Raw genomic sequence first — 24568 nt, 5'->3', positions numbered from 1 at the left:
AAAGATACAAATCATTCACAAAAAATTTCTCCAAAATTCAAGCGCGGGCAGGCAATAATAATTTTGATTATTTGAAAAAAAAAAACGGTATAAATCGGTATACAATCCTCAAAATCGGTATTCTGAGGAACCTTATCTGTATATCGGAATCTAGTTTGGAAATCGGTATAAATACCGATTAATCGGTATATCTGGCAACGCTGATCCCACCTTCCCTTCATTCGCTGAGTGACCAAATGAGTCACTCACTCTCAAATTTCCAGCAACACGACCTCAACAAACGTTCTTCGTGAGCGATGCCACTCGTAGAAGAATGTACCCGGATTGATCCTCTTCATGAAGAGTATCATTGCTATTTTCGTTCATGGACGAGGTTTTGTGTGGTTGCTTGTGTTGCTTCTCTTGCTTGCGCTGAGCGTGCTGACGGGATCCATTCAAAAGCCACATGTGAAAAGGGCATACAAGCTTTTTGAAAATATCTCATCGTGTCGAATCAACTACTCCCGTACGCGTTGAAGAATGAACTAAACGCATCTTCGTGAGAATAAAAGCACGATCATTGTGTTGATGCGAAAAACCATTCGCATCGTCATCAACACTAATACATACGAAAAACGCTCTAAACCGCTCGCGATGCGAACGACGAAGAGAAGAAGAGCACGCAGCACGAAGATTTGAGTGGTGCATCGGCACTCACACTTCTCTCTCACCGAGCATCCTTTACGATGGGCATCCACATCATTCAAGAGTTTTGCTGAGCTACCGATGCTTCGAGTACCGTCGCACACGAGGAACAAATATGAGAGAAAAGAAGCGAATATCAGTAGCCTTGCTCGTGCTCATCATTTGAAGAGCCCCTTTCTCATTCGAACCTGATCGTCACTCGCTTTCATTTGATATTCGACAGTGGAGTATGGAAGAAACCCAGCAAAATGGTCCCGAACAGACATGTCGACCCGATGTCGGATCAATGTAAGGCAAATTTAAGTTAGATGTCGACCCAATGTCGGGTTGATAGAAGTCAGGTAGGTGTCGGGTTGGCATAGATTTTTCGCCGGAATGTCGACCAGAGCCTAGGCGAGTAAGAGAGGTGACACAGTCGGAAGAAGTGTTAGTTTGTTTACTAAAATGAACCGCCCATTTGATAAAAAAAATGCAGTTTTGTAGCTTATTTGAAAGATACCTTGAGTTAGTAGTAAGTTTTCTGGCAAATGTTAGGGGTTCGTGAGCATTCCTGACATTGCTGAAAATTATGATAGCATCAGATTGCGGGGTTGCTAGTGTAATAGGATGCTTTGTTGATTGTTCATTAACTCTTGATTGCTTGTAATACTTATGAATATTTTAGGTGGACAAAAAGGCGAACTTAGCGGTGGACGCCTGAGCTTTTCCACATTTATATCGCTGTGAAGCAACTGTAAACTCTAGAGGGAATTTATATCTGTAACTGAAACCAGTTCGATTTTGTTTGGCAACCTGGTTAAAATGTCATATTCAATTATCTTAAAGATACATCGTCCAGCTCAAACCTTTGTAGGGGTAAGAGGTGGGACCATCATCATCATCATGGCAAGTTTTGCTATAAGAATTGTTCCTCGTGATTATTAGCGAAATTCACACCAAAGATTGATTAATTGCATAGGAAATCAGTTTAGCACGGCATTTGTGACCAGCATACACCGGTCGTATGAAACAGGTCAAAAACTGTCCAAATCCACAGATACAATTTTTTGTTTTGAATTTCTGTATGGCAAAATAGTGAACTTTTTGTGAACATTAACGACAAAGAACTAACCAACACTCGGAGACGGTGAGTTCCTGCCCACCTGTGATTTCCCATCCCGGACCAGAGCTAACCCTCCTTGTAAAGAAAATTACACATCAATCTTAAACAAATCTCTTTAGGAAAAGCATCAAAATTTGCATTTTCCTGCGTATGGTATTCAAAATACAGTCATTTTTAGAGCACATTAAAACCCTTAATACTACCTGTTAATACAGTACAAATTTGATCAAAATGCCTTCTAATGTGAAATATCAGCGCGTTGTACACCGTTCTCCCCTACAATATTAGTTTGGATGTGCTGATTTCACTAGACCTGTGCGCCGATCAAAATATTTTCGGCGGCGGCGTGATATGTTATTTTCTGCCGGCGGCGGCGGCGTTGTGGCGTGGGTCGTTGTGAGTTTATTTCAACTGATTTAGAAAAAAAAAATACTGTCCAAACCAATCGCACATGGACAAAAAAGCTACCCATATTTGATTTCAGATTACTGAAAATCGGTAAAACGTAGATCACTCATAGCTGGAGAAAAATTTCTGACACTTTCCCGGGGAAAACTTCTCGAATATGGGGAAAATTAAGAAAATTGTACACTGGTTAGAAGTGTACTTGAAGATCGATTAAAACCACAATCAGTTTTCCTCATATTCGAGAAGTTTTCCTCGGAAAAGCGTTGGAAAATTTACTCCTACGATTTCGCGAATTTGAGTACCCTGAACTCTCATGCTTCGTTAGTATGGTGGCCAAAATCAAAAGAGGCTACTGCACAGAGGAAACTAGCAAAACATCAACGTCTAGCATGCATTGCAATAACGGGTGCAGTGCATCAAAAGCATTAGAAGGTATCCTCAATCTGCTGCCCTTGCATGAACATGTGCAACTAGAAGCGGAAAGAAGGGCTCTAAGGCTCAAAAGATCTTAAAAAATAATGCCAGGTGATCTTGTTGGTCATCTAAGCATCTTACAATACTTCCGAAGAGGACCAGTGATGAGTATGAATGCAGACTGGATGAAACCAGAGGACAACTAAATGGCACGTTCAGGTTGGGAAACTGGTGGTCCTAGCGTTCGTCAAGGCTCAATCATATTTTTCACAGAGGGCACAAAAATTGGAATACGAACAGATGCAGGAATCTTTGGCCCCGGGACAAATATTTCAGTTGCGATGGGACATTTTCCAAACGTGTTTTAAGCGAACCATACTGTGGAATATCATATTGTACGGTAAAAATGGAACTCAAATGCTGGGAAGAGCAAAGGGTGATGGCCAATCGCACATGCACAAACTGCAACCAGTCGAAAAGGTTTATAACTCCTAATATAACATACACCAAAAAGCTCTTAGAACTCAATAAAAGAGCTCTTAGTATATACACTGGCCTAGTAACTGAGCACTGCCCTAGTAGATATAACATGAAGAACATTGGTCGGGTTCAGAGTAATATCTGTCGTTTCTGTAATTTGGAACGTGAAACCTCGGGCCATCTGTTCTGCAGTTGTGGTGCATTACACAAGCGTAGATCCAAATTTCTTGGAAGTATTAGCTTACAACCTAGTGATATTTAGTCTGCAAATCTTGGAAAGGTAGTTGGTTTTATAAACCATATTATACCGAACTGAGAAAAGATGTGTCCAGGCAATTAGGTGTCTACTCGTTAAATAGTGGTCGATTTGCATGATACAAACAGCAAATAGGGGTACCACAAAAGTTCAAGCAATGAAGTGCTTGTTGGTGAAGTCGTTTTGCAAAGTATTACAACCCTTCTATTAACTATAAGAAAAGTACGTTATGTAGGGGTGGATAGTATTTAAAAGCAATCTGTTGCATTACGTAACATTTTAATGGGTGCTAGGAATTCTCTCATTTATTGAGCATTACACGTTATTAAAATGTTGATAGCGATAAATGATATGCTTGTACTACTCTGATACATATTTGAATGCACACGCATTGTAGTCATACAACTTTTGGTTTATGTATTTGAAGCACAACTTGGCCCTGTAAGAGATTTTAAAAAAGCTCAAATATCAACGTGTTGTTAGTAGTATAGGGTGTTGCAGGATGTCTAAGCACGATTTGAAAAAACGATAACGTTGTTTACAGCAAATTCGATTTTTATTTCGTTTTCATGTTCTCTATAGTATTCTCTTACAGTTAAACGTAGCTTTAGTCCAAAAATTTTGGATGCTTTTTCCCAGTCTTTCTCAAACTTTGTAACGGAATCCGCTGCCTTTACATGTGTCCGCAAATATGCTTTGGTCAGGGCCCAAAAAGTTTCGATTGGTCTGGCCTGGGGACAGTTTGGCGGATTCATCTCCTTGGGTACGAATTGGACCTTGTTGGCTTTATACCAGGCTATCGTGTCCTTGGAGTAATGAACCGACGTCAAATCCGGCCAATGCAGTACTGAGGCGCCGTATTTACGGATCATGAGCAACAGACGCTTGTTTGAACACTCACGCACTTAAACATCGGTTGTCATTGTCTCCGTTGTGACAAGCGGTTTGGAAAGCATACCACACGCACAAATGGCTTGCCCATAGCATATTTACCGATTTTTTCGGAAAAAATCTACTTATCCGCGTCATCAACACTTCGGCCATCACGAACGGTCTAGTACTGATCACTAGGAAGAGTTTTGTAATCAAATTTAACGTATGAATCAACGTCCATAATCTCGAACACCGATTTTCCGCACAGCAACTGGTCGTATAAGCATTTTTGACGTTCTCGGAATAGCCTTTCTCTATCTAGCATACATGGATGAATGAACGGTTTCTTTTCCCACTAATCTGTTTCCCTCTTGCTCGTACTCGTTAGATTTAAATGGTGTAGTAGTGTGCGCCGATTAAACGTCAAAAAGCTCTATAACTTCCGAGCAGGTTGGCCAGACCTACCGATTTTCAATATGCGTACCGATTCACAGACAAAAGGGTAAAAACTACCGATTTTTCACTTTTCCTACCGAGAATGACAGATTTTTAGTAATCTTGAAAAATATTCAATACCTATGAGTTGTTTTCCTTGTAGTCAGAATTAGCATTAGAATTAGAAATATTAATTTCGACACGTTCAAAGCAGAAGAACTGAAGGACAGTCATGACATCAGTTACATTGGACGATTTTTTCTCAATGACATAATCAATTAGTATTACACAGATTTCAGAGTAGAATACCTAACTTTAGATTGGCCCCGCCTTTGGAAAATGAGCACCAATCATGTTAGGCAGTCTGAATGACCGAAGTAACAATCATATACCCATCATTTCAAACTGTACATTGGACAATTTTTTAACAATGATTATTTTAAATAAATGAAAGTAAATTTGTATGGATGTTTTTGTATCACATACAATGATAGGAGAGCAATAGTTTGTATCACTTAATTCGATTTGTTTACATTTGTTACATTGGTCTATTTGAAAAGTGACGCGAGATTTTTCATCGGCGTGACATAAATTTATTCGGCGGCGTGGAAGATTTTACTTAGGCGGCGCGCCGGCTTAATTTCATCGGGGGCGGCGGCGTATGAAAATCGTCGGCAGCGGCGGCGCACAGGTCTAGATTTCACCAACAAGCTAATACATAATTTGCGAGTAAGAAATCAAAAAAATAAATAAATATTTCACCGTGCTCAATTTGCCAAATTCGTCGCTCCTTACCGCGCATTCCATCCGTTTTGTATTGTTTTGTCTGCGTTTCCCCCTCTTCTTTCGAGGATTTTCCATTGCCGAAAAGAACTAAATGCGAAGGTTGACATTCCGATCCGGGTTTTGCTCCATGGATCCACTCTGCTCAGTAGACTGATGCTGCGATAACGATTTGGTGCTAATATTCATGAAGCAGATCGAGTGGTTTTTTTTTTCATCATCTACCCTAGGCATTTCCTTTTTCCTATCAGTGAACCCTTGTCGCTTTGCGGTAGATACTGGCCACCACCATTGCCGGCAGCCACTCAAATATTTGACGGTAGACGAAAATGGAGTTTTAATTTACATGGTAATTGGTTCCATGAGATAATCGGACTGATTGGATCAGATGGAGGCAAACCCGAACTTTAATCAAATTGACTGCTGCTGCGGAACTCATTAGCCTGCTATTGGAATATTCCTGGGGGGGGAGGGCTTCATTTATAATTCGATGAAAAACAAAATGGAACAATCCGATTCCATTGACCCCACGTCACACGGTCTGGAAAATAATCCGTACATTATATTAATATTTCACATTCCGTTTGTATTTTCCAGTTGCTCCGGTTTGCCGACCCGGACTGGTGACGACCTACAACGTCGGACGGTACGAGCAATCGAAAATTTCCTGCGAACTGGAAGCCAACCCAACCAATGTGACCTTCGTGTGGAAGCATAACACGTCGGTTTCGGAAATGCTGGATATTCCTTCGGATCACGTGACCAGCGAGCGCGCCAAGAGCATATTCAGATTTAAGCCGATCAGCGAGAGTGTGAGTATTGACCATGGGGATCAATTATGCCGCAATTTTTACACTTTCAACAAACGCATTCATTACACTTTTAACAATGTTTCGTTGCGAGATGAGTCCTTTTTGAAAAGTCTAGTTGTAAGCGACGTATTGAATGATTTAGACTTGTGATATCAGGGAGCTGATAAGCTGCGGTTTCTAAAAAATGAACTTAGGGTCAATAGCTCATTTTTTAGTGAATCGGGTCTTTAGAACAGCTCGGGAGCGGATCACATATCTCTAACTATGACACAGCACGCCTGTTCCGTTGCCGGAAAGCGTGTTTGTTCGCAGTACAGCCTCGCTCTTGGGGTTTTGACAGTTATAAACCCACCAACTACTGAACGAGTACAACAAATTGATTTTGAGAACCTCTTGTTTCAGCGAGAATTGCTCAAAAAATCAAAATTTTTAAAATCACTGGCCACCGCGATTTTGACGTCTTCCAAAGAATTTTAAATTTGCCAACTAATAAACTCGGGGCCTCCCTTAGCTCATTCGGTAAAGGCACAGCTACAAAGTAAGACCACGCGGAAGGTGGCTGGGTTCGATTCCCGATCCGGTCTAAAAAAAATCTCGACCTCTCTGGGCATAGCGTACATATTGTACTTGTCACCCAATTATACTAATGCAAAAATGGTACTGAACATTAAGGCTCTGAACCATTTGGTGGATTATTTTAACTTTTGGTTAAAATTTGACAGATGAAAAGTTATCGATTAACCCTGCTATCCGAGCATGGTTATTTTTGTTAAATTTTGACAACCGTGGCTCGAAAACCGGTCGATCGACAGCACGGGGATTTTCGAACATAGAAAATAACTTTCGAAATGTCACTTTTAACCACGAGTTAAATTTAACTCGGCAAATGGTAAAACAAAAATATACATATTGAAGTGTATTTGGCAGTATTTCCCACTTTTTCTGAAATTGGAAGCCGCCATCTTGGATTTCAAGATGGCGCTGGATATCGATTTTTGGTCTCGAGACGTCATCCCGATTCCAAAAATATACATATTGAAGTATATTTGGAAGTATTTAAAACTTTTTCTGAAATTGGAAGCCGCCATATTGGATTTCAAGATGGCACTGGATATCGATATTTGGTCTCTAGAGGTCATCCCGATTCCGAAAATATACATATCGAAGGTATTCACTTTTTCTGAAATTGGAGCCGCCATCTTAGATTTCAAGATGGCGCTGGATGTCGATTTTTGGTATCTAGACATCATCTCGATTCCGAAAATATACATATTGAAGTATATTTGGAAGTATTTAAAACTTTTTCTGAAATTGGAAGCTGCCATATTGGATTTCAAGATGGCACTGAATATCGATTTTTGGTCTCTAGGCGTCATCCCGATTCCAAAAATATACATATTGAAGTGTATTTGGCAGTATTTCCCACTTTTTCTGAAATTGGAAGCCGCCATCTTGGATTTCAAGATGGCGCTGGATATCGATTTTTGGTCTCGAGACGTCATCCCGATTCCAAAAATATACATATTGAAGTATATTTGGAAGTATTTAAAACTTTTTCTGAAATTGGAAGCCGCCATATTGGATTTCAAGATGGCACTGGATATCGATATTTGGTCTCTAGAGGTCATCCCGATTCCAAAAATATACATATTGAAGGGTATTTGGCAGTATTTCCCACTTTTTCTGAAATTGGAAGCCGCCATCTTGGATTTCAAGATGGCGCTGGATATCGATTTTTGGTCTCGAGACGTCATCCCGATTCCAAAAATATACATATTGAAGTATATTTGGAAGTATTTAAAACTTTTTCTGAAATTGGAAGCCGCCATATTGGATTTCAAGATGGCACTGGATATCGATATTTGGTCTCTAGAGGTCATCCCGATTCCAAAAATATACATATTGAAGAGTATTTGGCAGTATTTCCCACTTTTTCTGAAATTGGAAGCCACCATCTTGGATTTCAAGATGGCGCAGGACATCGATATTTGGTCTCTAGAGGTCATCCCGATTCCAAAAATATACATATTGAAGGGTATTTGGCAGTATTTCCCACTTTTTCTGAAATTGGAAGCCGCCATCTTGGATTTCAAGATGGCGCTGGATATCGATTTTTGGTCTCGAGACGTCATCCCGATTCCAAAAATATACATATTGAAGTATATTTGGAAGTATTTAAAACTTTTTCTGAAATTGGAAGCCGCCATATTGGATTTCAAGATGGCACTGGATATCGATATTTGGTCTCTAGAGGTCATCCCGATTCCAAAAATATACATATTGAAGGGTATTTGGCAGTATTTCCCACTTTTTCTGAAATTGGAAGCCACCATCTTGGATTCCAAGATGGCGCTGGATATCGATATTTGGTCTCTAGACGTCATCCCGATTCCGAAAATATACATATTGAAGAGTATTTGGCAGTATTTCCCACTTTTTTCTGAAATAGGAAATACCAATATTGAAGAAAATTAACATTATTTCTGGCCTTGTTTTAAATCTACCTCCGTTTTAGAATGGATGGTTTCTTGTCGTGATCCCCCTTTTTAAACAACCTAAATAGACTTTGTCTCAGAGAACAGAATGAGTGACATATGACTAGAATAGATAGTCGCGACTGGATGGATTCTTGATTTTGTCGTGGTGATCTTGTCGTGTGACAAGAAATTGTTGTTTGACGAGAATTTTCCAGGATGACTATTTTTTAATGTATCTTGTCGTGCGTCAATGACAAACGCGACAATTCCCATATCTGCACTTGAGCCATCAGATGGGCTAGTATTGTTGTTCTGATTTGAACAAAGTTGATTTTGTGTGCAATGATCTTTGACAGTGTGCAAAGAGTGTTTCACTTGTCATTTTTTGTACGCATTTCAGTTTTGAGTAGAGTGAAAGAGATAGAACCAAAACATTCTAGTACATTTGGTGAAAATGCTAATACAATCCAGTAGTAGTGTTGCCATGTGGTACACTGAAAAAATATAATAGCAGGTTCGTCACCAAAGTTTTCGAGCCCCTCCGTCATTCACTTCGTTTGTAATCATACAGCATCATACTCTAAAGGGTGATACGGTCAAAATTTGGTCAATATCAACTTGACTTATTTCTTTCAATTTTGCATTTAAAAAACCTGAACACCCCTCATTTTGAAGGTGTGTGTGTGTGTAGAATGTTGCTCCTATTTTGATTTTGGAATTCACTCTTCAGTTGTCAAAATGCCGTCCAAGCAAGAAGAGCAGCGAAATCCGAGCTACTCGCACGCAAAGTTGGCAAAATCGCTAAAAGTTGCCAAATCAACCGTTACAAATGTAATTAAAGTGTTTGGGGAACGTTTGTCGACAGCCAGGAAGTCTGGATCGGGGGGAAATCGAAAACCGGAAGCCGCTGAGACGACAAAGAGAGTTGCCGGTAGTTTCAAGCGAAACCCTAACCTCTCTCTCCGAGATGCCGCAAATAAGCTGGGTGTATCGTCTACAACCGTGCATCGAGCCAAAAAACGAGCCGGACTATCGACTTACAAGAAGGTAGTGACTCCAAATCGCGATGATAAACAAAATACGACGGCCAAAGCGCGATCCCGGAGGCTGTACACGACGATGCTGACGAAGTTTGACTGCGTGGTAATGGACGATGAAACCTACGTCAAAGCCGACTACAAGCAGCTTCCGGGACAGGAGTTTTATACGGCAAAAGGAAGGGGAAAGGTAGCAGATGTTTTCAAGCACATGAAACTGTCAAAGTTCGCAAAGAAATATCTGGTTTGGCAAGCCATCTGTACCTGTGGCTTGAAAAGCAGCATTTTCATAGCTTCCGGGACTGTCAACCAAGAAATTTACGTGAAAGAGTGTTTGAATAAACGTCTGCTGCCTTTCCTGAAGAAACACGGTTGTTCCGTACTGTTTTGGCCGGATTTGGCATCTTGCCATTACGGTAAAAAGGCCATGGAGTGGTACGCCGCCAACAACGTGCAGGTGGTTTCCAAGGACAAGAACCCTCCCAACACGCCAGAGCTCCGCCCAATTGAGCAATACTGGGCTATTGTCAAGCGGAACCTAAAGAAGACCAAAAAAACTGCTAAGGGCGAGCAGCAGTTCAAGGCAAACTGGCTTTCTGCGGCGAAGAAGGTGGACAAGGTGGCTGTACAAAATCTGATGGCAGGGGTCAAGCGTAAGGCCCGGCAATTCGGATTTGGAAAAGCGGAAGCCTAACTGAATATTTTTCCTGAATTTTATACTAATTGAACTTGAAAAAGAAATTTAATTTGATTTTTTAAATAAACGATTTCACCGATTTACACGCGTTTTCCCTTGACCAAATTTTGACCGTATCACCCTTTATGCCCAGGGAAATCAATAAATATTTTATACCGAAAATACCTAGGCCAGACTGCGAATCGAACCCAACCGCCTCCAGCTTGGTCTTGCTTTATAGATGCATTTATGCCGACTGAGCTAAGAAGACCGCCTGTGAAAAGATAGATTCTTGAAATGTTGGCTGGGATTGATGATCTATTTGATTTATTGGTATAGTTTGGGACTTAAAATAAAGATATCAGTTTTTATGTAATTAAAGTTTGAGCAATTCAATTAAATTTAATCTTCTTAAAAAAAACCAATGGTTAACTGATAAATACATGATTTAAGTGGTGTTTTTTTAATCTACGTTGTAACAATATTCAGCTTGTGAGCTTTTTGCGAGATTGATGTGTTTTTTTTTTCTTAGACGTTATGGTGTTATTATAAAGTATGGTGTCCTTGACTGTTCCGGTAGGGGCTTGAATCTAGATTTCTAGAGAAAATAATAAAATATTTAATATACTGCATCTTTAAGATATTAGTTTACCTTCTTTATAGATTCGCATTCCTTTGAAATGAATTCTAGATTCTTAAGACGCTCTTTCATTATGTCAAGGAATCTCCAATGCATTGAAACATCTGTTAACGGATGGCGCAATTCCTAATAAAAAATATGCGATTGCAATATTGATCGAATTAAATAAATCAATCAAGAAAAAAACATGTATAATTTATTTGTACAACCCATTCAGTTAAAAAATAACACAATGAAGTAAATAACAGCAATTACATATGCAACAGACATACCTTCTTATTCAAAATACTTTTAGCATTGAAGGCATCAAACAAACGGTCAAAGTCTTCACAAAAGTTTGCTGTGTGGATGCATTCTTTCGGTAAAATTTTAAGGTTAGCATAGGCTTTCATTCCAGCTGCTGTTGTACAACTCAACGTTTCGGTAGCCATTCCTACCTTCATTTCTCCGAAAGGTGGAATGATAACATGCTTCCTTTTGAGTTTTGGAACTGCTCATGCTCATAATGCAGTTTTCGTATATAAGTCCATGATATGAGTTTTCGTCGATATACTCCATTGTGATGGTACAGGTTATTTCTTGAAATTTTCATGAGATGTGGACTATCAAACATCCCGTTTATACGATTTCCATGGACGTCAAAATAAGGAATTTCAGCAGTAATTGACAGTTTGCTGAACAGGGAACGGTTGGTGGAGTTTTGGTCGCAAATAATAATTTTGGGAATAAACCCAATTGTATTTGTAAGCCATTGCAGCTTAGGTGAAGTTATGAAGTAAAACACTCAAAAGGAAAACTAAAAATAATCCTATTTTTTTCGCTATTGCACAGCCCCTTCAAGATTTTAATGCTGGTATAATGATTTTGACATTTCGTTGCCTTCTTATACTACAAAGAAATACCGAATAGGGGTCAACTTTTTTTTCTTCTTTCCTTTATTTAACGTCGGTCTCTGTTCCGCAATCTAGTGCCAATCACCGACGGACATCGATTTCCATCCATTGACGACAATCGAATGTTCAGGAAGGCAGCTTCCACACCTGCGTAGGATATCGCACCCATTCACAACACACATGGGCCGGGACCAACGGCTTTACTTCCCTTCCGAAGGAAGACGTGACCAGAGATTTTTATGCCTCAGAAAAATCCCACCGACCTCGGCTAGGATTGAACCCAGACCCATTGGAGTGTTAGAAAGCAGTCACGCTTACCACCACACCACCGGCGCCGGCAGCTTTTTTTTCGGAGTTCCATATATATTATGTGACGTTCACAATTCAACTAAAGACTAGGGTGTCCCAAAATTGCACTATGTCTGGAAATCTGGGGGCTCACCCTCCAAATGATAGCTAAGGGTGTTACAAACAAACTTTTGTATGGTGGTAATTCTGGGAAATGTTGTTTAGAGGTCGCCCCGACGATATTTTTGAAAAATGTTCATTTTTCATAGCTATTATCCAATAAATATTTTTAGTTCTTTAGATTTCAGTGACATCTCACCCTTTTATATTTTTCGCAGATTCCCAAGGGTCAAAACTATAAAAGAAAAAAAAATACTACGGCATGTTCTGTGTCCAATTTGTTAGTTACAATTTTTCAAATTATCTAAAATGATGTTTTTTGTTGTACATCACTGCATTCAATCATCAAAAGTGGGTATCAAACATAGCGCTATTATCAATCAAATGCAGTAAAAATATGGGAAATTTTATGCCGAATACATTTTAGCCTCATTTTTAACCGTTAAAAAGTTATTCGTGATTTACTGTGGAAAGGAAAAATCAGAATTTCAATACTTGCAGTATGTCCACCAGCAAATCAAACTATCATTGAAATTGATAAATACAAATCACCTACTTTGTTGCAAACAACATTTCCCAGAGTTGCCGCCATACAAAAGTTTGTTTGTAACACCCTTAGCTATCATTTGGAGGGTGAGCCCCCAGATTTCCAGACAGTGCAATTTTGGGACACCCTACTAAAGACACATATTATTATTTGGTTTGGGTTATTGCAAAGTCTAGCCTAGTTGAGCCACTCACTTGAAAGCCGGTTGTGATAAGTATAACTCAGGACTGCATGCAACATTTCTGAAGGATTACATTCAGCATTCTGTCAGTCCAATTTGAGAATATGCTTCTCTCCGAAGCTGGACTCCACCGTTCTGACATGCCCATAAAAGAAACTCATGCAACAATAATTCCCGACAGCAGATGCAGAGCTACTTCGCAAACGCTCGTCTTGCTCTAGTTATACCTACTAGTGTAAAACAAAATCGTGACATTTGCTGCCACCAGTGTAGTCTGTGATCTTTCAGAAAGAAGCCTCCCTCGGTGTAGGGATGTGACATCCCATCAACATTTCTGATGACGACAGACTGGTCCTTGCCCGAGTGCTCGTTCGCTCGCTAGCTGTAGGAACCTATTTGAATCCCATGAATAATGAGTGCGGTGTGGAAAAATCAGCCCTGTCCAAAAGGTCGGGTATGTGTCCTGTTTTTCCATCGTTAAGTTTATTTTTTTTGCCCCATACCAGCCAGCACCAGCTAGGGGCTGGTAAGTCTCAACCCATCACCGTCCATCCACCGACGACTGTCACCCATGAAACCGAGAAGGACACTCACCATCACACGGTTTGTTGGAGAGTCGGTGCCTTCTTTAGGATGTGTGTTTCGGATAAAATGTCATGAATAAATAAATGTTGGATCCAAGCGAAACGGGGTGACTGGAATTGAGGCTGTGTAATGAGAAAAGCGCCACCTATCATACGGCTCCGGAGTTGCTAGAACCGAACGAATTCAGCGCGAGCAAGATTGCCATTATTATAATCTAGAGACTACAATGTTGCTTCAGCAGGCGACGCCGATGATGATGATGATGATGATGATGATGGTGATGATGATGATTATCATGATGTGGCAAAAACCTGTGATGGGAAGTCGCCTAGTGCAGCACTCCCGTGGTAGCCGAAAGTGTAAAAAATCGCAGCTCCACAAACTGCGGCTTCCTTTGATGGATGGTTTCTTCATTTGCTGCCGTTCGCTCGCGTGATGTGCCTAGGTGAAATAATGTGGGAATCGCCGTTACCATGGCAGATCACGTTGTCGTTGTTGATGATGGTGGTGATGATGATGAGGTGAGTCCCCATCCCATTCTGCAGCATGGGTTGAAAGAGGGATAATTATTTGCTCTGAACCAACTGGAAGGCAGAGCAGATTTTCCCAAACGGAACCACCTCGAAAGTGACATGCGGGACAATCTGTTGCGAGTGGGAATTTCGATGTAAATTATGCTCACAAAGCGGAAACGGGCCCTTGTCTGTGGCACGTTTGGCGCAGCGCCGCACCGTCGAGGGTGATGAATTTCGGGGTGCCACTGCTGGTTGCCTGGGTGAAAGTGGTGGGATTTTCTGATTAAGTTATCACACCGTTGAGTTGCACTGGATATAAAAAAAAATCCGAACGGGTGAATTTTCAATCTTTTCCAGCACGATTTTGACTTGATTTCTACCAATACATCCAAACGACTGTCGGAAAATCCAGAACATTGGGAAAGTTTAAAGATTCTTTACGATGACATCGATGGAGATTCATGAACATCCGGAAAACAGTGGAAACTTGTGGGAAGTTCCGAAAACTTCTGAACAATTTTGAGAACTTTCAGTCCAATCGATTAACCCGTTGAGGATCCGGTCATTTAATTCAGTCATTTAATTAACGCTACGCGTAAACCAAAAATGTGTTACATTGAATGTTAATTGCATTTCCTGTCATCCTCCGCAGCGAACACCACAGCAAATGATATAATTTGACCTTGCATACGATGCAGGGATTGTTAATATTTTTAATTTCATGTCCTGTCTACGCTTTCAACTATATAAGCAAGAATTTGCCTTGTTTTTATATATAACATTGTAGAACGACGCACATACATGTCACGATTCTCTCCTATTCCCGTTTAGCAGAAAAAGCATACGAAGTCAAGTATGCGAGGAAATTAACGCTTCTTATTTGCTTTTAACCTATCCACGTTCCGAAGCATGGAGAGAGAGCAGTGGAGAAAGCACAGGTCTGATAATCGCAACGTTCGTGGTTCGAGTCCAGTCCGGCAACCTATTTTCTATTTTTCTTCAACAAAATTAATGTAATTGACCAACACATTCCACATTTTTCTGTCTCCATTTTATAGCATTGGACCGCAGCTCGTTATATCTCCTCCGTTCATGTGGTGTCCTACATTCTGCGATGATGAATTCCTCATTATTGTTTGCAAATCTTACATCCCCCGCTTGGGTGTAGCGAATCTAGTTCGAATTTCTAGGAAATAGCCTAAAATCAACCCAGTCACTCCGCACATCAGTCTGGTACTATCTTCGGTCCCAAGCTAATCGATGCACCCCTCGAAACATCGGAAAATCCACGAGCCCCTCATTTTATCTGTCAAACTTTCATAGCGAATCAAAACAAACATAGTGTAATACTGGAATTTCGAATAGAATGGGGTACGTTAATCGATTTGCTTGGGACCAATAGGCTAGTCAAGTAGTGAGTCAATTTTAAATCGTTAGTTTCGTATTGATTGTAACTCTAAGACCAGAAGGTCCCGAAGAAACGTGCTCAACTTTTTGGCTCAGCTCTGGACTATCTTCGTTCCCAAGCTAATCAATGCACCCCTCAAAAACATAAGAAAATGCACGAACCCCTCATTGTATCTGTCAATTTTTCATAGCGAATCAAAACAAACATAGTGTAGAACTAGAATTTCGACTAGAATGGGGTACGTTATTCGATTTGTTTGAGACCAATAGGCTAGTCAAGTAGTGAGCCGATTTCAAATCGTAAGTGGTGGAAACTAACAATTTTAAATTGGCTCACTACTTGACTACCCAAGTAGCATTGCAAGTTTTATCGAGGTTTTAAAGCATGCTACAAGTCTAAATCAAGGTCTTCAGAACCCTTATAAACCGAAATTGTTACTTGGGTAACCTATTGGTCCCATGCAAATCGATTAACGTACCCCATTCTAGTCGAAATTCTAGTACTGCACTATGTTTGTTTTGATTCACTATGAAAGTTTGACAGATAAAATGAGGGGTTCGTGGATTTTCCTATGTTTCGAGGGGTACATCAATTAGCTTGGGACTGAAGAGAGTACCAGAGCTAAGCCAAAAAGTTGAGCACGTTTCTTCGGGACCTTCTAGACTTAGAGTTACCTCTATGGTATTATTTACATATAAAATTTCGTGAACTTGTACGTAATTCCTTGAATTATTCCAAGCTCATGAGCATGAGCATTGAGGACTATAAATTTCAGTAGTTGCTTCGCCGTGATTGACCAGATTTAGCGAAATTTGCACATAGAACCATATGAATGGGGCTTGGGACTAGCAATCCATTCTCAGTGTACAAAATCTGGAGAATCCTTATTTTCAGCGTTAGCGTTAGCGTTAGTGTTGTTATGATATACTTCGTAGATTGGATACTAGTGACACTGACGCCTCTTCTGAAATTCTCAGTTAGACTACTTTCAGGAATAATGCTGGGGAGTAAACATTGGTTCCAATCTAAACAAGAGTAACAGAAGCATGACTGTCGCTATTCCCGGCCACGCCCATTTTTAACATAACTAGGGAAAGGGAAGGAAATGTTGATGTAGTACTTACTTAACGAGAGGCCATGAGAGTTGGAGGGTTGGGTAGGGTATTCGGTTAGGATTCACCTCAAGTTGGCGATGCAACCAAAAGTATGTATTGTTTATTTGTTGTTCATTTAATCTCTCGATGGCCGACTATCGAAAGAAAATATTAATTTTGATTAGTGATCATGACTTTTAAGAGTCATGACGGAGAACTTGGGATTAAACGATCCCTCCAGGGTCATCGAGCATCTCAGAACCATAACGCTTCGCGACAATACAGGACTAGGTTTTCGCTTGATATGCAAATAGTTTCCGAGGTTAATGTTCAAAATCCGGAGAATCCTTATTTTTGAGGTCAATAACGGCGCCGGACATGTCCTTACGGTCATCGGAGAGGGAAAGGATTGTTATTTCAACAACCGTTGTTACTAGAGACCGAGTATACCTCTGCATCTCCACGGTTGTCACGGGAAGGACGTTTTTGTTAGTGGGAAGGGTAAGTTAGATCTGGATTCATACTGGGAAGTGATGCGATCTTTTAAAGGCTGTTAAGCAAATGACGCGACCCTATCAACTCAGTAACGTGAAGGAGCTTGGGTTTTAACCCACGATCTTCTGCTCAGTAAGCAAAAACGGTTGCTCTAAGGCCACCGTGCCCCTTACATTACAACAAGCTACGACCGATGATCGTTCATTATCGGTTACAAGAAGCTATTGCAATGAAATGAAATCCTCCAAAGTAGTTAACAATGTCTTCCGAATCGGATCAGTCGTACTTCACATTGGTTTAAATATACTTATTACTTTTCTGAATCGTTCCTCGAATTTTTGTTATAAACAACTTTCTGCAATAGTGGCCTGGATGATAGATTAACTCAGTAATGTAATGAGGCTTGGGTTTTAACCCATGATCTTCTACTCATTAAGCAAAAACGGTTGCTCTATAGCCACCGTGCCCTTTACATTACCACAATTTACGAGCGACTTAACAAAAAGCTATTCAAATGAAGCGATGTCTCTGAAAGCAGCCAACAATGTCTTCCAAACTAGATCACGCATACACCCATTCCGAAACTCATAGTTTTTTTTTTAACAATTCAACTATTGGTTATTAACTGCACTTTATGCTCTCGGAACTCAACGATGGTGGTATATTCTGTTGTGGGAGAGCTTGGGATTAAACCCATGATATTCTGCTCATTAAGCAAAATCGATCCCTCTAGGGTTATCGAGCATCTCAAAATCACAACACTCCAAGACAAAATATAATTAAGTTTTCGCTTGGTATGTAATGAACAACAGAAATACGCTATAATTCACATAGTTTCAGCGGCTGATGGTTAATTTTAAATATGCTAACGGTACTGCCTACGACGACGACAACAGCGAATTTGTAACTTAGGATATAACACCTTTGCCCGGCACCTCCACTTGAACTTTATGTCTGCTTTATGTCACTGTTTGCAAAAAATATCTAATAGCAATTACCTTTGTTGTAATATTTCTTTCATTGCCATCTGGTCATCTGGGAGGAGGTTCGCGTCTAGTGCTTTCCCCAGGAACCGTTCACGGCCACCAGCTACCGCCCGTCCAGTCTTGGGCGTATCCAGTGAGACATCCTTCAGATTGCTCACAATTTCCGACACTTGCGAGACACCAGCAGACGAGCACTTTTGCAAGCCGTAAACTGGCTGATTCACGGCAACGTCGGCCACCGAATTACCACCAAAACTCGCGACGGGCACATTATCAGCACTTTCCCCGGATAATTTGCCAACCGATCTTCATAGTCGTTCCGGGCCTGTGGTTGGATGTGGAGAGGGGGTCTTCCAACCTACTCACTACGGCGAGTATCCACTTGAGATTGTTCATGTCCATTCGCCACCTGATGTTTCCATGACTTCCAGGGAAAACGCCTTACCTCGTGCGACCACCGACGGTAGTAAACACGACGTCATTTTCTACTACCAAAACGTAGGCGGAATGAATTCTGATGTTCTTGACTACCACCTAGCTGTATCGGACCGGTGCTACGATGTCATCGTTTTTGTCGAGACTTGGCTCGATTCTCGAACGCTTTCCATCCAGGTGTTCGGATCCGAATACGAGGTTTTCCGTTGTGACGGAAATCCGAAAAACAGTCGGAAATCTACTGGAGGTAGCGTTCTCGTGGCAGTTCGTTCCGGGTTAAAGGCGAGAGCTATTGAAAACGTCTTGTGGAACTATGTGGAACAAGTTTGGGTGGCCGTAGAACTGAGCGATCGCACACTGTACCTATGTGCAGTGTATATTGCACCTGACCGGGTTCGTGAAAACGAACTTATCGATACCCATTGCCGTTCCGTTTTCACCATAATGGAGAGTGCGACACCAACTGATGAGATGATCGTTCTGGGTGACTTCAATCTACCCGGCGTTTCCTGAAAACCATCTCACAGCGGCTTTCTCTACCCAGACCCTGTACACTATGTATTTCATACAGGATCAGTTAGCCTTCTCGACTGCTATAGTACAGCAACACTATCTCAAATAAACCACTAGTAAAGCAAGTACATCATCACCCTCCCTTGGTTGTCACTGTTGCTGTCAATCACGATCGGGTCTTTGACGACATTTCCACGACCGTGTCATACGATTTCCGGAAAGCCGATCACCGTAGTATCGTCAACGTGCTATCTAGTATAGATTGGGAGAGCATCCTCAATTCCGATAATGTTGAAACCGCTGCGCAAACATTTTCACATGTCTTGGCTTATGTCATTGACAGGCACGTTCCGAAAAGAGTTCACCGTAAAATTTCTCATCCTCCCTGGCAGACGAGTGAACTGCGTAGGTTGAAGTCGACCAAGAGAGCCGCATTAAGAAAATTCACTAAGTTTCATACGCTTTCGCTGAAACGTCACTACGTTAGGCTCAATTATGAGTTTAAGCGAGTTAGCCTTAGATGCTATTCGCGATATCAACGAGGGATTCAGGGGAAACTCAAGTCGCACCCGAAGTCATTCTGGAATTACGTAAATGAGCAGCGCAAGGAATCCGGCCTACCTTCTTCAATGGTGTTGAATGGAGCAGTTGCTTCCACTCCTCAGCAGATCTGTCGCTTGTTTTCTTAGAAGTTCGCCAGTGTTTTCACGAATGAGAGATTAACTGACGAACACGTTACCCTAGCAGCTAGTAATGTTCCACTGTACAGTCAAACACTGGGTGCGATGGATGTCAACGTCGAGATGATTTCCACTGCCGCATCACAACTCAAGTCGTCCTTCAATCCAGGATCCGATGGCGTTCCATCCGTATTCCTGAAAAAGCATATCGCCAGCTTGCTGATGCCCATGCTTCACCTATTTCGATTGTCCATCTCGAGTGGTACATTTCCATCTTGTTGGAAATTCGCACAGATGTTTCCTATCCACCAAAAGGGCAGCAAACGGGATGTGGACAATTATCGTGGAATTACGTCGTTGAGTGCAGTTTCGAAGTTATTCGAGTTAGTCATCATGGAGCCTCTACTCTCTCATTGTAAGCAGTATCTAAGTGGTGATCAACACGGCTTCACTTCCGGTCGTTCTACTTCCACAAATCTGCTGTGTTTGACATCGTATCTTACGGAAAGCAAGGCAGAGAGGACTCAAACAGACGTCATATACACCGACTTGTCAGCTGCCTTCGATAAGCTAAACCATGCCATCGCGATTGCCAAGTTGCATAGACTTGGGGTCAGCGGCAACCTCTTGCGATGGTTCAGTTCATATCTCAGTGATCTGACAACCGGTCCAATATCTATCTAGCTACGTCAGGAATACCTCAAGGAAGTCACCTGGGACCTTTGATTTTCTTACTCTACTTCAATGACGTGAACTTGGTCATCGAAGGCCCACGACTATCGTATGTAGACGATCTTAAAATCTACCTACGAATCCGCTCGATTGATGACTGTCACTTCCTTCAACGTCAGTTCGAAGCCTTTGCCAGCTGGTGTAATTTGAACCGAATGGTGTTTAACCCCACTAAGTGTTCAGTGATCACTTTTACTCGGAAGAAAGAACCAATCACATTTGAATACTAACTTATCGGCACTGTAATCGACCGTGTGAACCATGTGAAAGATCTGGGTGTTATTCTGGATTCTCAACTTACGTACAAGCAGCAGATTACGTACGTTGTCGACAAGGCGTCTAGCACATTGGGAATTATCTTCAGGATAGCAAAGAATTTCTCCGATATCTACTGTTTGAAGTCACTGTACTACTGTTCCTTGGTGCGATCCATTCTGGAATATTGTTCTGTGGTCTGGAGTCCAAATTACAACAATGGTGCTGAGAGAGTTGAGTCCGTTCAACGCCGTTTTCTTCGATTCGCTCTGCGGAAGCTGCCTTGGAGAGACCCATTTCATCTGCCGAGCTATGAAAGTCGTTGCCAGCTGATTGATCTGGAGCCTTTCCGAACTAGAAGAGACACCTCTAGGGCCCTGTTCATTGCGGACACTTTACAAAGTAGAATTAATTGCAGTGCAATCTTGGGGCAAATCAACATTAACGTCCAACCCCGTGCGCTACGTAACAACGTTATGCTGAGATTGCCACTTCGGCGCACAAACTATGGCATGAACGGTGCAATAGGTAGGCTGCAACGAGTGTTCAATCGAGTCTCGGGCATCTTCGATTTCCATATGCCTCGACAGCTGCTACGAAGATACTTCTCATCGTTCTTTTCTGGCACAGTTAACCGTGAATGATTGTGTGTTTTATTTATGTATTTTATTCTTAGTTTTTATTTTTTGATTTACCTATATAAGTCACTTAAATCATCATTGGGGCTATACATAGCCTGTTGATGCAGACAAATAAATAAATAAAAAATAAAACCGGATCGTGTTCAAACTCGCACACGGTGAGGATACTTTCGATAGAACTATACGCCGAAAGCGTGACATCCGAACACGATGACTCGGCCTCCCGGTAGGCAGGGAAAACCGTGAACAATGAAACTGAAGCTTCGTCGTAAATTTTGGAGGTTATATTCAGGGTCAACCGAGGCACTCACTTTTACTATTTTTCATTTGCTATATTCTTCTCAATTTTTTTTAATCAAATTTGACTACACAGCTAAGCGGGTAACAAAATAGAAGGAAACCAACATCGATTTTTCCTCCCGATTATCGAACTTTTTACACAACGAAAAAGCTGCAATGCTGACTCAGCACAAAACAAACTATGCCCTACAACGTTTCTCCGAGTCTTGTCACTATCAACAAGGCATAAAAAGTAACAAGGACTCTGCGTTATTTCAAGCTCATGAGGCTTCAAAAAGTATCCCCGAACAATAATGTCGTTCCCTGAAATTAAATAATATTTAGCTTCTACGAATATCTCAACACTTAAAAAGAGTTCTACTAAGTTTCGTTAATTTATACGATGTTCTCTGAACTTCTTAGGAGTGCTTAACCGAAGTTCCCTGAGGTTAAAGATGAATCTCTAAGCTCTTGGCGAATGTGTAGCTTAAAGACGTCTTATTTTGCTATTGATTCAATATCGATGTAATATAAATTCTCATCATTAACCCTTCTAGTCCAGAACATTAAAAATAGTAGACCGTCATAAAAATCAATAAAAACAAAATGTAACCACAAAACTGCTTGACATAATACCGGAGTAGAAAAAAAAACACCAACAATTATTGAGGGGGGGGGGGGTTGCTAGATCATTCTGCCTCCATAGCTACGCCAATGCATGACTGTCAGCAAAATTTTTATTTATTTATTTACTTGTCTTCGTATAATAAAAACGCACAGACAGAATTATTAATGTCTAGTTAAAGAACTAATCCTATTTTTAAACATTGTTTTCGAAATATTAAAATCATAATCTTCACGCGATTCGTTGAAACGACGGCAGCAAACATCCAGTGGATTGTTTTGACCGTAGACTGTACGATGATGAGAAATACGGAGAAGGTCATTTTGTCGCGTCTGCCTAGCCGGTGCATTGAACTGGATTTTCCCTAGAAGTTCAGCATAATCTACATTGTTGTCCAGAATGTCGAATCTGAACAGTAGTTGCAGAAGAATCCTTCTATCAGCCAATGTTGAAAGACGAATTAAAGCACAGCGATCCTCGTACGGCGGAAGAACAACCGGATCGTTCCATGGTAACAGTCGTAGAGCGTAGCGGACAAAGTTACGTTGAATCTTTTCAATGCGAAAGCAAAGCGTGACGTGATACGGTGCCCATACTAGAACGCCATATTCCAGTATGATACGCACTAGCGAACAATACAATGTTTTTAGACAGTATACATCCTCAAATTGCTGCGTGTTTCGCTTGATGAACCCTAGTATCGCAAATGCTTTGGCGGTGGTTGTTGCAAGGTGCTCGGTGAATTTCAGCTTACTGTCCAATATTAATCCAAGATCCTTGATTGATGACACACGGTTGACACTTGAAGCGTTCATCTTATAATCGAAAATGGCAGTTGTCCTAGATCGGTTGAACGAGATGATGTTACATTTACGAATATTCACTTTCATTCCGTTTAATGAGCACCATTCAAGAAGCGAGTCGATATCCATCTGAAGAGCGCAACAATCGACCATGGAGGTTATCAGGCGGAAGAATTTCAGGTCATCAGCGAACATGTACTTCGGTGATCTGATGAGTCCGCACAGATCGTTAACAAACAGTACGAAAAGTAATTGTCCCAAATGACTTCCTTGGGGAACCCCGGAAGTAATTGAGAACGTTTCAGATGAGGTTCCACCGAGGCGTACAAAAGCCCAACGCTCAGACAAGTACGATTCAATCCATTGAGTAAGCCACTGAGGGAATCCCATGCGTTTGAGTTTTTCCACTGCCAGTGCATGCGGCACTTTGTTGAATTCTTTAGAAAAGTCGACATAAACTGCATCGACCTGTTTTCGCTTTTCAAGGCTGTCCACAATAGAAGAAACGTAGCACATCAGGTTGGTTGTTGTTGACCGCTTGCTGACAAATCCATGCTGACTCTCTGATATCACATGTTGAACGTTACGATACAAAGAATCATGGACAAGACTCTCCAAGACTTTAGGAAAGCAACTCAAAATCGAAATTGCATGATAATTTTCGACGTCATTAACATTACCACTTTTATGAATGGGAGTGATGGCTGCAGTTTTCCATTTGTTGGGAAATATGCCCTCCGAAAGAGATCTGTTGAAGAGTATACTCACAGGCAAAGCGATTGACTCCGCACACCGATTGATGAAGAAAGGTGACAGACGATCTGGACCTTCTCCTTTCGAAGTGTCGATAGAAACCAGCTTAGCAGAAACATCTTGCCGAGAGAAGTTGTAGACGGTCACGTTCAAGTCGTAGTGCGGCAAATTGCTCAAGTACGATTCAGTCAAAGGTGGTCGGTTATTACTTTGCACACTTCGAAAGAACGCCAAGAACAGATTTGCAGATTCTGATGGAGATTCAGCTGCCTCACCTTGGTAACGAAGATGTCGAGGCATTCCGTTGGATCGCTTACGGGTCTTCACATATTGCCAGAATTGTTGGGGGTCCTGTTTCAAACTTGCTTCAGTACGATGAATGTAGCAGCGAAAGCATTGTGCATGCAAAGAGTTATATTCGCTCTCTAAGTCACGCAGCTCAGCCTTATGCTGTTCATTCCTAGACCGAAAGTAACGCTTCCTTGCCCTGCGTAGACGATTTCGCAGCCGTTGCAGTTCATTGTTCCACCATGGTTGTTTCTTCCTGTGGGTGTCGATCCGTTGTTTTAGAGGCACAACTTCGCTGATGATTCCATAAAGCTTGTCGTAGAATATCGATACCGCTTCGTCGACACTGCAACCAATTAGAAGATTCACCCATCC

The 24568-nt window shown here is 41.2% G+C and overlaps 1 protein-coding gene across 1 annotated transcript in view; it reads left to right on the top strand.

Annotated features, from left to right (window-relative positions):
* Nucleotides 1-24568, top strand: part of side-VIII (sidestep VIII) — a 961237-nt gene that overhangs the window by 887219 nt on the left and 49450 nt on the right. The window contains exon 10 of the mRNA XM_065223526.1: nt 6033-6247. Within this exon, the coding sequence (XP_065079598.1) occupies nt 6033-6247 (215 nt within the window). The remainder of the gene's footprint in view (nt 1-6032; nt 6248-24568) is intronic.

The sequence above is a fragment of the Ochlerotatus camptorhynchus genome, unplaced genomic scaffold (assembly GCF_037179485.1).
Source record: "Ochlerotatus camptorhynchus isolate MF236.1 unplaced genomic scaffold, CSIRO-AGI_Acam_v1.1 ptg000193l, whole genome shotgun sequence".
Classification (NCBI taxonomy): domain Eukaryota; kingdom Metazoa; phylum Arthropoda; class Insecta; order Diptera; family Culicidae; genus Ochlerotatus; species Ochlerotatus camptorhynchus.
The sequence above is the reverse complement of the archived record's forward strand: the minus strand, read 5'-3'. Positions and strand labels throughout refer to the sequence as shown.